The sequence below is a fragment of the Drosophila yakuba genome, chromosome 2R, assembly GCF_016746365.2.
Source record: "Drosophila yakuba strain Tai18E2 chromosome 2R, Prin_Dyak_Tai18E2_2.1, whole genome shotgun sequence".
NCBI lineage: Eukaryota > Metazoa > Arthropoda > Insecta > Diptera > Drosophilidae > Drosophila > Drosophila yakuba.
Window position 1 is genome coordinate 6,159,235 of NC_052528.2, and position 13,567 is coordinate 6,172,801.

The following is a 13,567-nucleotide window of genomic DNA, read 5'->3' on the forward strand; positions in this document are numbered from 1 at the left end:
GGACCCTCAGGTATTTTCGGGCATGCTCCAAATTACTTTGAACACTTTCGTGGATAGCGGCCAGGAATTTCCTTTATTAAATCGACTTGAAGTGGCATGGAGCGTCGTGGAGTGACATGTGGCCCGTTCCCTGACCTCCGAGAAACCCACCAGATGCGTAATACACGCATCAAACATGAAAATTTCGCCTGCCAGCCTCCCTCCCCGTTTTACACGGAGAAAAAAGTACTTTGGAAAATTGATAATAAAGGTGATAATAAAGGGGAAAAATTATATATAAAATACAATTACATACTGAACTGTTCTATTGACTAGAATAAAGCAGTTTACCATCTTAAAAATGTTTAAGATGAAGAAAAATATAATTAATATAATTTTAAATCAAAGTCGCTGTTTTTGTCCCAATAATTGTGCTAATACTTTATAATATAATTGAATAAAATAGATCATCGCTTTTTCCAGTGCACCACATCTCGGTTTATGGTGCCCTTTGTACCTTTGACTGGCACAGCAGCCACCACCGAGATGGCGTGTCCTGGCAACGAGTCCTTTTAGCCACATGCGGGTACGCTGCTTAATGCGCGCATGCATCCCTCCCCCTTTCCGCCTAAACACCTACCCCCAGCTACTGTTTTCATTCCCATTCCCGTTCCCGAATCCCGAATCCTCCCCCACTCCCGACTGCGTTCCAGTTCGCGGTCCTGTGCAGCATCCGGTCCCGTTCCCACATCCTCCACCCGCGTCCGCACGAGGCGAATCTTTAATTTTCCTAATACGCGTGAATTCTAACGTTTCATGTTTGTAATTAGAAAACGAAGAAACACAGAAGCCGTGGCGTGGACTCGGAACTTCCGTGCCGCTGACGGGCGAGGCAGGACTATAATTACCGTGTCAGGTTGTTTAATTGATGCGATAGCTGGCTTAGCGATCACCACGGGGGATTTTCCAAGGGGCCAGTGCCAGCTGTTGCCATAGCTTGTGGTTAAAGTGGCACATGGATATACATTTAAGTACAGATTTTCAACTACACATATATACTAAAGCAAACTCGCTTTGTCAGTTACTCAATATGATTATTGAACCTAAATTTCAAGCCCTGAATATAAAGTATAGAACTGTTTATACTCACTTCATCATAATGGCACTCTCGATGGAGAACGCATCCGTCGGCAGACCACATATGTTCCAGAATCGGATTTCGACCGGTTCTCCCAGGACGACCGCCAATTGAAAATCAGGTGTGCATGTAACTCCGAAATTAAGGCACTTGGTCACCCACTTGCGAATCTGATCCAACCGAAAGTCGATGGTGAAGGGGCCCAGATACGAAACCACGCCAGATGAGATGAGGACGTCGCCGGTTACACTCTTAAAGCTCGCCTGCAGCATCTTGGCCGTCTCAGACCATCGGGTTCTCTCGCCTCCCAAGCCAGAGATGAGCTCCTGTGCCCGCTGTAGCTTTTTGGTGCAAGCCTCGTGCTCCGCCAGCAAAATTCTGCAAGGTTTGCCATAGGGTTTACACACAACTAATCTCTCTTGGACTCACCCATATTGCCGCAGCTGCTCGTCCAGAATCTTCTGGATGGCGGCCAGGTTGGCCTCCACTTTGGCCAACATGGCCAGTTTCTCGTTGAGCGTCTTCATGGCCGCATTATAGGTGGCCTCGGCCTCGGCCAAAGCCAATTTTTTGGGCGCCACAATCTTGGCCACAACATCGTACTTTGTCAGTGCAATTACCCAACGGCACAGACCTTCGCAAGCAGTGGACGCGCTCTTAATCTTGTCGGGATCAAAGGCCTCATTGCTGAGTATGCGCTGCGCCAACTTCTTCATCACCTCGACCGGAATGTTATCCTTGTCGAAATTGAGCAGACTGTCCAGGAACTTCATGTCGCTCAGTACACGCTTCGAGGGTCCCCAGTAATCCTCCACAGTGCCCAAGCCACTCGGATTCGGCACCTTGTCGGGCTTGACGTCCTTCAGGATGCAAACCGCCTCCATGACGATCCTCACACCAATTGGAGGACTCTTCATGGTCTTGACCACCGCTATATCCGCTGTGGTTAGAGTATTCAAAGCGGCCAACGCAGATTCCAAGATGGGCAGCGCTTCTCCCAGCTTGGCGTCGCATTCGTCCTTAATCTCTTGGGCTACAGCCGCCTGTTCCTTGGCCGCACTCTCATCGAGCTTCACAATTTCCCGCTGCTCCTCCGCCAGCTTGCTGTCGGCTGTCACCTTGGCCACCTGTTCAGCCACGATCTCTGAGGCTTCCTTCAATTTGGGCTCCAGGGCGATCAGTTGCTCCTGCATCACAGCGACTTGCTGGGCAGCTATGTCTAGCTGGGAAATGCCGGTCAAGTAGCGATTCCGATTAGTTGTAATGTTGCTAAAGCAAATATGAATTTCATGAATAAAATTGATCGACAATAACGAATATATGAATATGAATAGAATGTAGTGTCGATCATAAGATACCCCTCCACATTTACACTCACTTCCTCTTTTGGCCGAGCAGTGACTTAAAGGTCTGGATCAACTCTAGATACGAAGTGGGAGTTACGTAGTTGTACCGATGCAGCCGTGAGAAAAACTTTGCGGAAAGCTCTTGAGTTGAGGTGTGAAACTCCATGCACATGTCAATGGCTGTGCGACGCTCTAGGGCGGTGAGATCCTCGTTGGCCAGGAAGCGTGTCGAAACGGCCAGAAGTGCATCCTCCGGCCAGGACTGGAACCAATCAATCGTACAGCAATTGACGATCGAGGGGAATTTGCGGATGCGGTTCCGCAACGCATCTCCAATGGGGGACATGGCCAACACAATATGAAGCTGATCCTTACAAGTCTGTGGTGCAAATTAGAAACAATTATTAGCAGGAAAATTATAACTTATTAGTCTGTGATAGTTATTATGGAAAGCTGAATGAATTGCTACTTATTATTATGCTAGTTTTCGCATCAGCAATAACAACAGAGATCATAATTGAACAACTATTTAACTTTGAAACTTGATTAAATAAGCAAATGGTGGAGTCAATACGGGATGCAGATTTAAATTTGTTGTATGAGCTATGAAATTTTTTCAGAAGACCCCACCGTGACAAAAAAGTTAAACAAGGCCACGGGACTGCCATCCGTCTGTACGGCCTTATCTCTCTGCTTGTCGATTTGGGCCATCTTCTCCTGCACCTCGATCTTCTCCTCATTGGAGAAGAGATTGGGCACCTCACCGGAGTTCAGTAAATTGCTAATGTCCTCCAGGAAGGATTCGTCTTTGATCTGAAAGAGTCTAGAAGAGTTAGCGAGACCAAGGAGAGCCCAGGACACAGTCGTATATGCCAATTGCGGTTCCCCACCTGGACGTCCGTAAAGAGGAAAACGCCGTGCATCTCGGATGCCCCAATTTTGCGTAGGATCGCCTTGATGTCCTCGTGGTACTCGTACGGCCCATACAATCGCGTGATTTCCACCTGGAACAGCTCATAGTCGCATATATGCGAAGCCAATCGAGTCAAGCTCTGGCGCCCGGAGCCTCCAACCCCGATGAGTAGAGCATGACTCCTCGGCTGCTTTATGATGCGGCATATGCGCGACAAATGCTCGATGGCGAAACGGAAAAGCACCAGATTCATGGGCTTCTTCGACATGTTGTTGTACTCCACCAGATATGCCTCCACCACACGGCGCAACTCCTCCAGGTCCTGCACCTCCACATAGTTCTTAGTGTCCGCCTTGGGATTGGTAAAGTCACAGTAGATCAACTGACGGAAATCGGACTCCTGCAGGGATTTGTCCTTCTCCACAAGACGGCTGAAGAGGCGGGAGGGGTCCGTATTGAAGGAAGATTTCACCGTGCTGCAGATATTCTCAAACAGCCAGCTGCGATCGGCATCTTCAACCAATCGATCCCCATACACCCTCAACACCTCGTGCACCCACAGTCGCCTCATGGAGTTGACATCTTCAGTTGCCTCGGGAACGGACAGCAGGACACCCTGTATCACCCTCGAGAAGTCGCGCAGATTGAAGAGATAGTGGGATTTGGCCGGGGTGGGAAGCAGATTAAGTTTGGCGTCGTTGTATATGGTCAGGGTGGCGCCTACGATCTCGTCAATGCAAGGATCGAACTCCTTGGAAAAGCCCCTGGGTTGGTTGAGTTGCGGAAAATGGATTATCAAGTGTACTTTAAAGTGAGTACTTCGGACACCGAAGCTTGAAATGTACTATTAATCGGACAGACAATAATCGTCAAACATCTCACCTCGTGTCCAGATGCCACAGCACAATCTTACCGAAGATGGTATTCAATATATCGTTGTTGAAATCATCAATGGATATCACGTTGAAGAAGCGTTGGAAACGAGGAGTCACCGTGTTTCCCGTCGATGGAGGTCCCATGGCCACGATCATTTGCAAGTCGATTAGCTTCATGGGCACGATGTTCTTGCGATCGTACCACATCATGTGATCGAGCATCATTCGCAAGAGTTCAATTGGCGGCTGGGCTCCGTAGTTCTCCTTCAGCGGCATCGAGACATCGTCCACGAAGATGACAAAGCGGCTGTTGAGGGGTGGGCCAAAGACGCCTTTGCGACGCTTGTCCAGCTTAGACATAATGATGTCCTGGGTTTGATTGGCGGACGTCTGGGCGGAAAAGCTGATCAGCAGGGGCTTGTAAATGGACAAGTCCATCTTCTTGAGCATATAATCGATGACATAGACACTTTTGCCAGTTCCGGTTGGACCCACCAACATTATGGGCTTTCCATGGCGATTTAGCAAATCTAAAACAGCTCCGATGCGGACACTTTCGTTGGTCTGGATGATGATCTGATTGACCGGTATATCTCGAGGAATGGGTGGAGCGGAGTTGACATCATCCTGCCATGGTTTCCATTTGCCTTTTCCCTCTTTTATATACCTATAATCGAACACTGAGCCTTGTTTGGGAATAGGGAATATGAATGGCTTCGCCAAGGTCTCCACATAAAGATCCTCGGTTACTCCATAGGTGTCGTATAGGCTTTGGGGGAATGTCTTCTCCATCAGTGCCCTAAATATTATATTAAACTTCTCCCTGCTGTCCGCATCCAATGAACCGCCCAGTGACCAAATGCAAGAGAAAAGGAATATTCCCTCGGTTTGGGCCCTAAAATCCAAGTCGGAAACATTAGCCACATACTTCTCATCCCGAAAGTCATCTATAAAGCACTCAAAGAAGTTCATTAAGCTGACCATCAGATTAGCATCCGACGTTGGTGCAATTTCCTTCAGACTTTTTCGCAGGATAAACAGGAGAATAGGACAAAATCGAGAGATTAGCATCGATATCAGTTGCTTGCTGACCGTGTGGAAAGCCGGGGGAAGGGTGTTCTTCCAAGAGGCCACCAATGGCTCCCAACCCAATGAACTGGGCTCCAAATAGATCATTCCACAGCGAGAGACCGTGGCTGGTGAGGCCACCTCCAGGTCCATGGGTTCAAAGACCAAGTTTGTGGTATTTGATAGCTGGATAATCTCGCCGGACATCAGACACAATTTCTTATTGTCATCCAGCACGGTATTCATGTTTTCGATCCAAATCGCGTCCACTGGTCCATCGAAAATTAGCCACTTCCGATCTGGCGAATCTGACACAGCAAAGATGCGATAGTTTACCGCCAGGATTCCATCACTCCACTCGTGGGAAACTGCATCGAATTGACCGTAAAGCTGACCCATTGTAATGGCCTTTGGATTTATCACCGTGTAAATAGCTTTGTTTTCGGAGCCATCCTTGTGACAGAAATAAAATGTTAAATACCTCCCAAAATCAAATAGCAAGTACTAACGAACCGTTTTCTCCATACACTCTAAGGCATCTGCTAGTACGCGATATGTGGTTGACTTGCCCCCAAATGGATAACCCACCAACATAAGACCATGGCGCACCACTATCATCTCATACAACTGAAAGGATACGAGAAGTATTGTTACTTTTCAAAATCGAAAGATCTTTAAAGGATACGCACCTGTTGCACCTTCTCCAGCACAAATGGAGTGCACTGCTTATTTTGCCTTTCACAAGCCTGCTGTGTGCACTTATTAAATAGAACGTAGTCGGCTTCCGGCAAAACGGTTCCAGGAAACAGATCAGAGGTGATGCCCTGGAACAGTGGAATGTCCTGGTTGAGGAACTTGGGCAAATTCACATCCTTGATGGAGCGCAGCACCAGGATGTCCTCGTTCTCATCCCGATAGCGAAGTTTCAGGGCACCGGCTGCTTTCAGCACCGACTTTACAGCTCTCATGCCATAATCGTAGTGACACTGTGTGCTCAACTGCTCCGAGCACAGACGATAGGTGGCCACAATCTTAACGGACAGTGGTTTGGCGGTCAGGAAACCATAAGAGTACAGCTCAATCTCCGAGATCAGGGCATAATCCGGCACCATCATCGCCACCGAACGGAAGAGGGCCTAAAATGACAGAATGTTTTCATTATATAAAAGAGATAAGCTGAGTTCTAAAGTCCTACCTTGAGGTTATCAGGCAACTCAGAACGTCCGGCGTATCCGGGATTCATGGTGATGAACACAGCACAAGTAGGATCCAGTGTCAGAGTGGTGCCCTCGAAGACCAACGTGGGACTGCCCGAATTGATGCCACGCTGAATGGTCAAAATCTGCTGTGCCACCACCGAGAGCACCTCCAGATCGATTCGATTGAACTCGTCAAAGCAGGACCACGCGCCGCAAGAAGCCAGTCCCTTAAAGAACTTACCCAAAGCGAGGTAGTCCAATCCATCTGAGCAATTAAATACCACACACTGCTTGGCAACAGCCTTGGCCAGATCCTTTGTGGTCTCGGTTTTGCCAGTGCCGGCAGGACCTTCAGGAGCACCACCCAAATGCAGATTCAAGGCAGCGAACAGGGTACGATAGCAACGATCTGTGAGTGGAGTAACCACCAGCCGCGTGGTGTTCCCCAGATATTCATAGCCATACGGCAAGGAGCAGTTTATCATCCTCGTATCTAGATTATTATCCTCCCAATAGTACCGCAGCTGGCATAGCCACTGGAAGTCTTGCAGGTCTTCCACTTGATTAGCCACAATTTCGGCCAGGACATCCCGAGCATGGACATCCAACACCACCAGGGCACCTAAAGTGATACGATTCTGGGTATTAAGGTCACCACGCACCAAATCCACAATCTTGTTGATCTGCAAGACGCATTTCTGCAGATACTTGGCTAGATTCTCCTTAGGCTCCTCGCTCTCGAAGCACTCGGTGATTTCCAGAGTCCAGTATGTAAGCGAGATGGACTGGACGCACTGGCCCGGCCAGGTCAGCACCCAAATGTGCCGCAACATCTTCAAGTAGCTGTAGAAGGCTTCGGCTACCTTGTGGTGAACGCTCTTCTTCATATCGATCTCTAGCTCCAGCAGCCACTTCTCAACCTGGCCGCGTGCCTTGGAGGTCGAGATCACATCCACCAAAACGACTTCCTCGCGTTCGGAGGATCGCATCGCAGTCACGTCCAGCTCCTCGGTGAAGTTCAGCGTGGCGATGCCTTCGAAACATTTCTTCAAGTGTATCTGGACACGAGTCGGATCCTTTGTCTCCGATAGTATCTCCAAAAGTTCGTCGTTGGAGAGGAAGAAGAATCTCGGGAAATAGAGGCGTTTCTTCTCCAGGTAGGCGTTCAGACCCTTCTGGATGACCTCCAGCAGACTGTACGCCTTCTTCAGCTTGTCGTTCATCTTGTCGATTTGCACCACCACCATGACTTTGGGGTCCTGCGCCACTTGCTTCATTAGTTCTTTCCATATCTGCAATAAAGATACGTTTTTAATATTTAAATATTATACCCTAAAAGTACATAGACTGAAACCAAATTAAGATACTTACACCACTTTAAAACCAATGCCAAACTTACCTTATCCACGGCACTGAACCGCCGGCCCTCCTCAGGCATCTGCTGCTGTATGTCAGGGCTGCTGAAGATGGGCTCCAGGTACATCCAGGTGGCCTGCACACGCAGCCACTCGTCCAGGATCTCCTGGAGCAGCATGAGCTTGGCCTCCCACTTGCTGCAAAAGGACAACAAGGATTAGCGACGTGTGACTTGTCTGCCGCTGACATTGACGGCTCAACAAAGAGGTGAAGAAAAATACGAAATAACACGAATGCTTATTACTCTGCGTGCTAAACAAATGAATGGGAAGTCTTTTTTTAAGAAATAGCAAAATGATTTAAAGGGAGCTGTTGTTCTACCAGTTCTGAAAACCCATTGCATATAAGTATATAAACTTTACTGGCACACGTCAAAGCCACCTAACACCTGACTCACATAATGTCCGCCTCGAAGGGCTTGATGTAGGGTGAGCTCTTCATCGTCTGCGTCTTGATGATTTGATCGTCCAGCAGTATTTGGATGTCATCCACGGCAGCCAGCTTGAATGTGCCGGAATCCCTGCGGGAGGCATTTCAATTATAGGCCATATCCCCCCAAAACAGAAATGAGAAAGCAGATTACTCACCTGTACGGGGAAATGGAGAACTCTACACCTTCCCACTCGTTGACCATCTTGGCCATCGCCCTCTCCAGATTATTCTCCTTGGTGGCGCTCTCCGAGATAGCCTCGAATTTGGGCACATACTCGTCCAGCTGGTACTCGATAATCTTCTCCAGTGTCAGTTCGGGCGACACCTTAATGGGGAACCCAATAATCTCGGAGACCAGCTCCCAATGACGAGCCTTCATTCCCGGATTGCCCAGCGTATTGATGATGGGCATGTGCTCGCGGAAGGCTTCGATTTGGGCCTTGACATCCTGGATTAGCTGCATCGTAATAGGATGATCGCCCATCTGTTTGTCTAGTTTCTGGATGATGCGATACAAGTTGGACACATCGCCATCGATCTCATCGGGGTCGAAGGAGCCCACTTGCGAATGCATCCACAGGTCCCACTTGTCCATGAAGTCCTGTCCTGCATCGAATAGTGTTTTATACGGCTTAAGCTGGTCATGGGCTTTCTTTCTCATGGGATATTGGGATAGATCCCAGCCGTAGGACGTTTCCTCTTCGTTAATTTGATCAATTGTCTCCATGGCCTGTACTAATCGCTGATCCAGCACCCCAGCCCGCTTCTTGTACCTAGAAAGCTGCTTAATGTCGCCCCACGTGTCGTAGGTTTGCACCTGTTCGTAGTAATTTTGCAGCTCCCGTCGGAAGAGCTCGATGCGCTTCTTGAGAAGCTCCTGGTACTCGATCACCTTTTCGGCAATGATCGCGCGATGTTGCTCGAAAATGGACGGAAGCTTCAGATACCACTGAAAGGAGTTACTGTTGTTCTTGATCTCCAAGGGGGAATACAAGGTGTGATCCATCAGCCAAAGAATTTCGCTCATATTCACTTTCAGTCTGGCCTCCATCTCTGGCACTAGATTCTCTTCAGCATGGACCACATAGGCCTTCAATTGCATCAACTCCGCCGTGTCCTTGGGCACAGTTAACGCCTTCTTGGCAATAGCATCGTACTCCTTGCCCAATCGAGTGATCCTCGCCTGCTGATCGGTCACCATCCTAGCCAGCAAGTCCAACTGCAACTGCCTGCACAAGCTTTCCAGGTGAGTGATGAACTTGTCCCTGTGAAACTCGTAGAAGCCCATCCGGATGACAGCCCACACCTCCCTGGCAATGCGATCCTCCTTCTCCTTGTACTCGTACACCATCTCCGCATACTGTTCGAAGGTGGCATCGCTTTCCATAAAGTTACCCACCCGCTCTGCATCGCTTCCATTGATCAAATCGATGAAGGGATCAAAGTCCTGCAGCCGCAGCTCTGGACCGATGCGCTGCTCCTCTAACATGGCGCATATCCGGTTCTTCGTCTCCTGAACGATGCTGTCGGGAACTGTGGGTGTGAGGAAGATCTTTTTTGACACGATCAGGTCGGTATATAGCTTGCTCTCGATGCGGGGCAGCATTTGAATACTAAGCATGATCGAATCGATGACACGGAGCAGCTCACTCTGGACCTTTGAGAAGCTGGGATTGAATTGGATCGTGTCCTCGTCGGCCAGCATTACAGAAATCTCGAACCCAGGATTTGAGTGCTAGGTAGGATATTTGTAATATTATTTTATGATTCATTCACAACTCTCACCCCATAATCGCATATAAAGTCGGCGTACTCCTTCAGACTCCTGATGCATATGTCCTCCAGTTGCTGAGTCATCAAAGCGGCCACGCAGTTAAAGAATCGTTTAACCAGAGTAAAACGCCGAATGTCCGGCAACTGTCCTCGTTTACTGGCCTTCAACAAGGACGAGTGGATCTCACCATACCAGCTCTCCTCCAGCAAAGTCTTTCCATTGTCGATGTGGGAACCACACAAATACTGATAAAGAGCAAAATACGCAGATATATATTATATATGAAGCATGGAATCCGTTCTATACATGTTAATAAAACTTTAAACATCGTACGAACAAAAAAACAACAAGTTAAATGAATTACTGGATAGTCCCAATAAAATCTTACCACAAACGTGAATAATGAAAAGGGGCTCTCGACTTTGGCCAACTCCTTGCTGTCGATAAGGGACTTATCCTTATATTTCATGCTCCACAGCTCCAAGATGCTGGCCACACTTCGATGTATGCAAAAGAGCGTCTTCATCAAAACGTTGCGGTTCTCGTCGTAGCTGCGGGATAAATTAGTTGGTATGGGAATGTAGATGAGCCGGTGGGGCGATGGCGACTACAGTTAGTACCGTCTTTTTATGCAAATTATCTCGAGAGCAAGGGAAACTTTTCACTCCAGCTATTCCGTCACAGCCCATTAAACAGTGCAGGGAACCGCAACCGCCCAGCCACAGGGGCACCCAAAGGAGCACCCACAGGAGCAGCCAGCGGGCAACCACCCAACCACCGAATCACAAAAGGCATCCAGAGGCCCCTTCTTAATGATGCCAAATGCTCGAAGGCAATAAGTTAGCAAACCTCACGCGGACCTGTACATCGATGGTCCTTTGACCCACTTCGGAACCAAAAAAAGTTGGTTGGAGTCGCACGAGAGATGTAACGAAGAAGGAACAATGAATATGCTTGCATCACTTCTGTTAATAAATAAACGCTTTAAACAAGAACATTTTTAAATGTTCGAAGAGTGTTCATCATACTATAAAGTGATAACTTCCGCGATAAATTAAAAGTGAAGACCAATCATGACCGCTAATAGGTCCATTGTTCAACTTTCAAGCAGACAAACAGATAACCCAAGTTGTTGGATGTTTCCACAATAGACAGCAAGCCATCGCTGATAAGCGTACAATGCGAGATGATGAGCCCCAAAATCGCATCCCCTTTGGTGCCCCAAACAAGTACAATTCATATTTAAGCATATCCTTTTTGCAATTTCTGTCGAGCGGAGTCTCTGGGCCCCATTCTCCTCCAGCTGCTGGAGCTGAGCTGTTGCTCATCAAATGTCAAACCAATACACAGGAGGACTTAACTTTCTGGAGCTTCCATTTCCACGTTGCACAACCACGCAGCCCCTTCCACGGTTCCATTTCCGCGGCATTGTAGTTGAAAAAGAGCGGTTAAAAAGTTTTTGGCACGCCGCAAAGCGATTTCTCGCGTTTTCCCCCAATCGCAAGAAGCTTTTAATAATGTCGCACGACTTTCGTTATTTTCCTTATTTTCTTAACGCCATCCCCACCGTTTTTTTCCCTTTGCCGGGCAACTTTGTCAGTTATTTTCATAAGATTTCGCGCGCGGTAGACTCAAAGAGCAATTCATTTCGCGAAATTCGCATCGGGTTTTTAATCCGCAAAAAAGCCAAGGCATCCGTGAATACAAAAGTCCATATGTGGGGGCGTGATCCTGGCCCGGGTGTAATTTTCGTTTGGTTGGGTGTAATTGCATGTCAATTGCACGCTTTTTGTGCCAAATGCGAAGCTGGCGGTTACGGGGAAGTACACACAACGCAGAACACACAACACTCGCATTCAATTATGGCAACTTTTTCTTTTACCCATTTTTTGCCCGCCTCCCTGCCTCCTCTTTACAATGCGCACAATTTACTTGGCACTTGGTGCGGGTGTAATTTATTTTAATTAAAAAATTTGAATTTCCCACTCGCCGGGAAGCTTCTAACTTTAATTTCGCCCTTCACTTGCATTGGTTTAAAACTTTGTCGAACATAACAACTCATGCATTTCAATATCAATTAGGGCATTCTATGTTTCTCTCTCAAAATCCATTTAGCTTAACAAAAGTTCCGATGTTATCTGCACTAAGGCTTCACATTATCGAAAAAGTATTTTTGTTGTGAGCTCACGAAAAATGATAAAAACCTAATTTGCGCTAAGAACTTTTCAATACGTTGCCTGCACAAATAAACTCTTCCATTTGTACGAAACTACATATTAACTGATAAATTTTCTAATGAAAATCAGACCTCTGTTATATAATCTTATAATCTTATATAATAGCTCTCATAATAATCTCCATAATAACTCACCGATATCGCCAAAAGTTCGTCATGGATTGCACCTCCCTCCGCTCGGCGGTGTCGAACTTGCCACCCATTCCCTCCTTGGTCAGACGATCGAGGACCGTGTGCCGCAGGACGAAGTCCACCACGGCCTTCTTCATGGCGAACACGTAGTCCGCCCGGACCTCGGCTATGTTTTCGTTGAGGGCCGTCTGCCATTTGTAGAGCAGCGGCGGTACAAGATCAGTTATCCTGCGGACAGAAATCACACAAATAAATCAGATTCTTTTGGAGGAGTTCAATGGGGCGCACCTCTTAAGGATTTTCTTGCTCAACGGCGACACGTGAATGGTGTCGATTCCGTGCTTAATGTAGTAGTAGTATCGCAGGATCTCGCGCTCCTCCTGGTCGGGAAACGGCACGGCGCACTGGGCGGCCAGCTCGGGATCCTGGTCGTCGTCCATGTGGAGGATGAGATCCACCAGCTTGCGCCTGAAGTGCTCCCGCTCCAGGCGCATGGTCATGTAGTTGGCTTTGGCCACGCCGCTCTCCCGCTTCTTCTGGCGCTTCTTCTGCTCCTTCTTCGCGCAGAGTATGTTGTCCGGCAAGTCGGACTTCATCTTTCCGTCCAGCAGGGAGCTGGCGCACTCCGGCATATTCAGTTCGTACCACAGGCGTCGCGACTTGTACTCCGGATTGGCCTTCGACTGCAGGATGCTCTGCAGCACATCCGGCTTGGGTCGGGTGTACAGCATCTTGGACTTCTCGCATAGGCGGCGACCACCGCATATGGACGTGAAGCTGGGTATGCTGAACTCCCGATTCGGGTTTTGTCGGCCCTGCATGTTGAAGCCTGAAATCGCTTGAAAGTTGGAATCAAAATGTGACTGGAGAAACGAAAAGTGTTTTCAATTTTCGAAACATAATTATTTTTGAAACTTAATGCAATTGTATCGTGTACCTCTTTTGAAACATTTGTCCAATTAAAACTCAAAATAATTATTAAGGCACAACACTACAATAAGAAATTCGGGAATTTACTTAAAAGTTTTAAACATTTGGTTTCAAGCCGTTTCGAATCGG

The 13,567-nt window shown here is 47.8% G+C and overlaps 1 protein-coding gene across 2 annotated transcripts in view; it reads right to left on the reverse strand.

The window, feature by feature from the left end:
* Positions 1–13,403, reverse strand: part of LOC6529449 (dynein axonemal heavy chain 7) — a 24,528-nt gene extending 11,125 nt beyond the window's left edge. The window contains exons 1-16 of one of the 2 annotated variants that reach the window (XM_039373037.1): positions 12,797–13,403; positions 12,512–12,736; positions 10,529–10,691; positions 10,152–10,385; positions 8,522–10,101; positions 8,332–8,454; positions 7,918–8,071; positions 6,515–7,810; positions 6,009–6,455; positions 5,833–5,946; positions 4,259–5,772; positions 3,354–4,140; positions 3,094–3,276; positions 2,496–2,842; positions 1,547–2,386; positions 1,130–1,495 (exon numbers count right to left, since the gene is read on the reverse strand). In XM_039373037.1, coding sequence (XP_039228971.1) covers positions 1,130–1,495; positions 1,547–2,386; positions 2,496–2,842; positions 3,094–3,276; positions 3,354–4,140; positions 4,259–5,772; positions 5,833–5,946; positions 6,009–6,455; positions 6,515–7,810; positions 7,918–8,071; positions 8,332–8,454; positions 8,522–10,101; positions 10,152–10,385; positions 10,529–10,691; positions 12,512–12,736; positions 12,797–13,329 — 8,906 coding nt within the window. In that variant the 5' untranslated portion in view covers positions 13,330–13,403. The remainder of the gene's footprint in view (positions 1–1,129; positions 1,496–1,546; positions 2,387–2,495; positions 2,843–3,093; positions 3,277–3,353; positions 4,141–4,258; positions 5,773–5,832; positions 5,947–6,008; positions 6,456–6,514; positions 7,811–7,917; positions 8,072–8,331; positions 8,455–8,521; positions 10,102–10,151; positions 10,386–10,528; positions 10,692–12,511; positions 12,737–12,796) is intronic. The other variant, XM_002090415.4, reaches the window with a different exon arrangement.
* Positions 13,404–13,567: the final 164 nt, after the last annotated feature.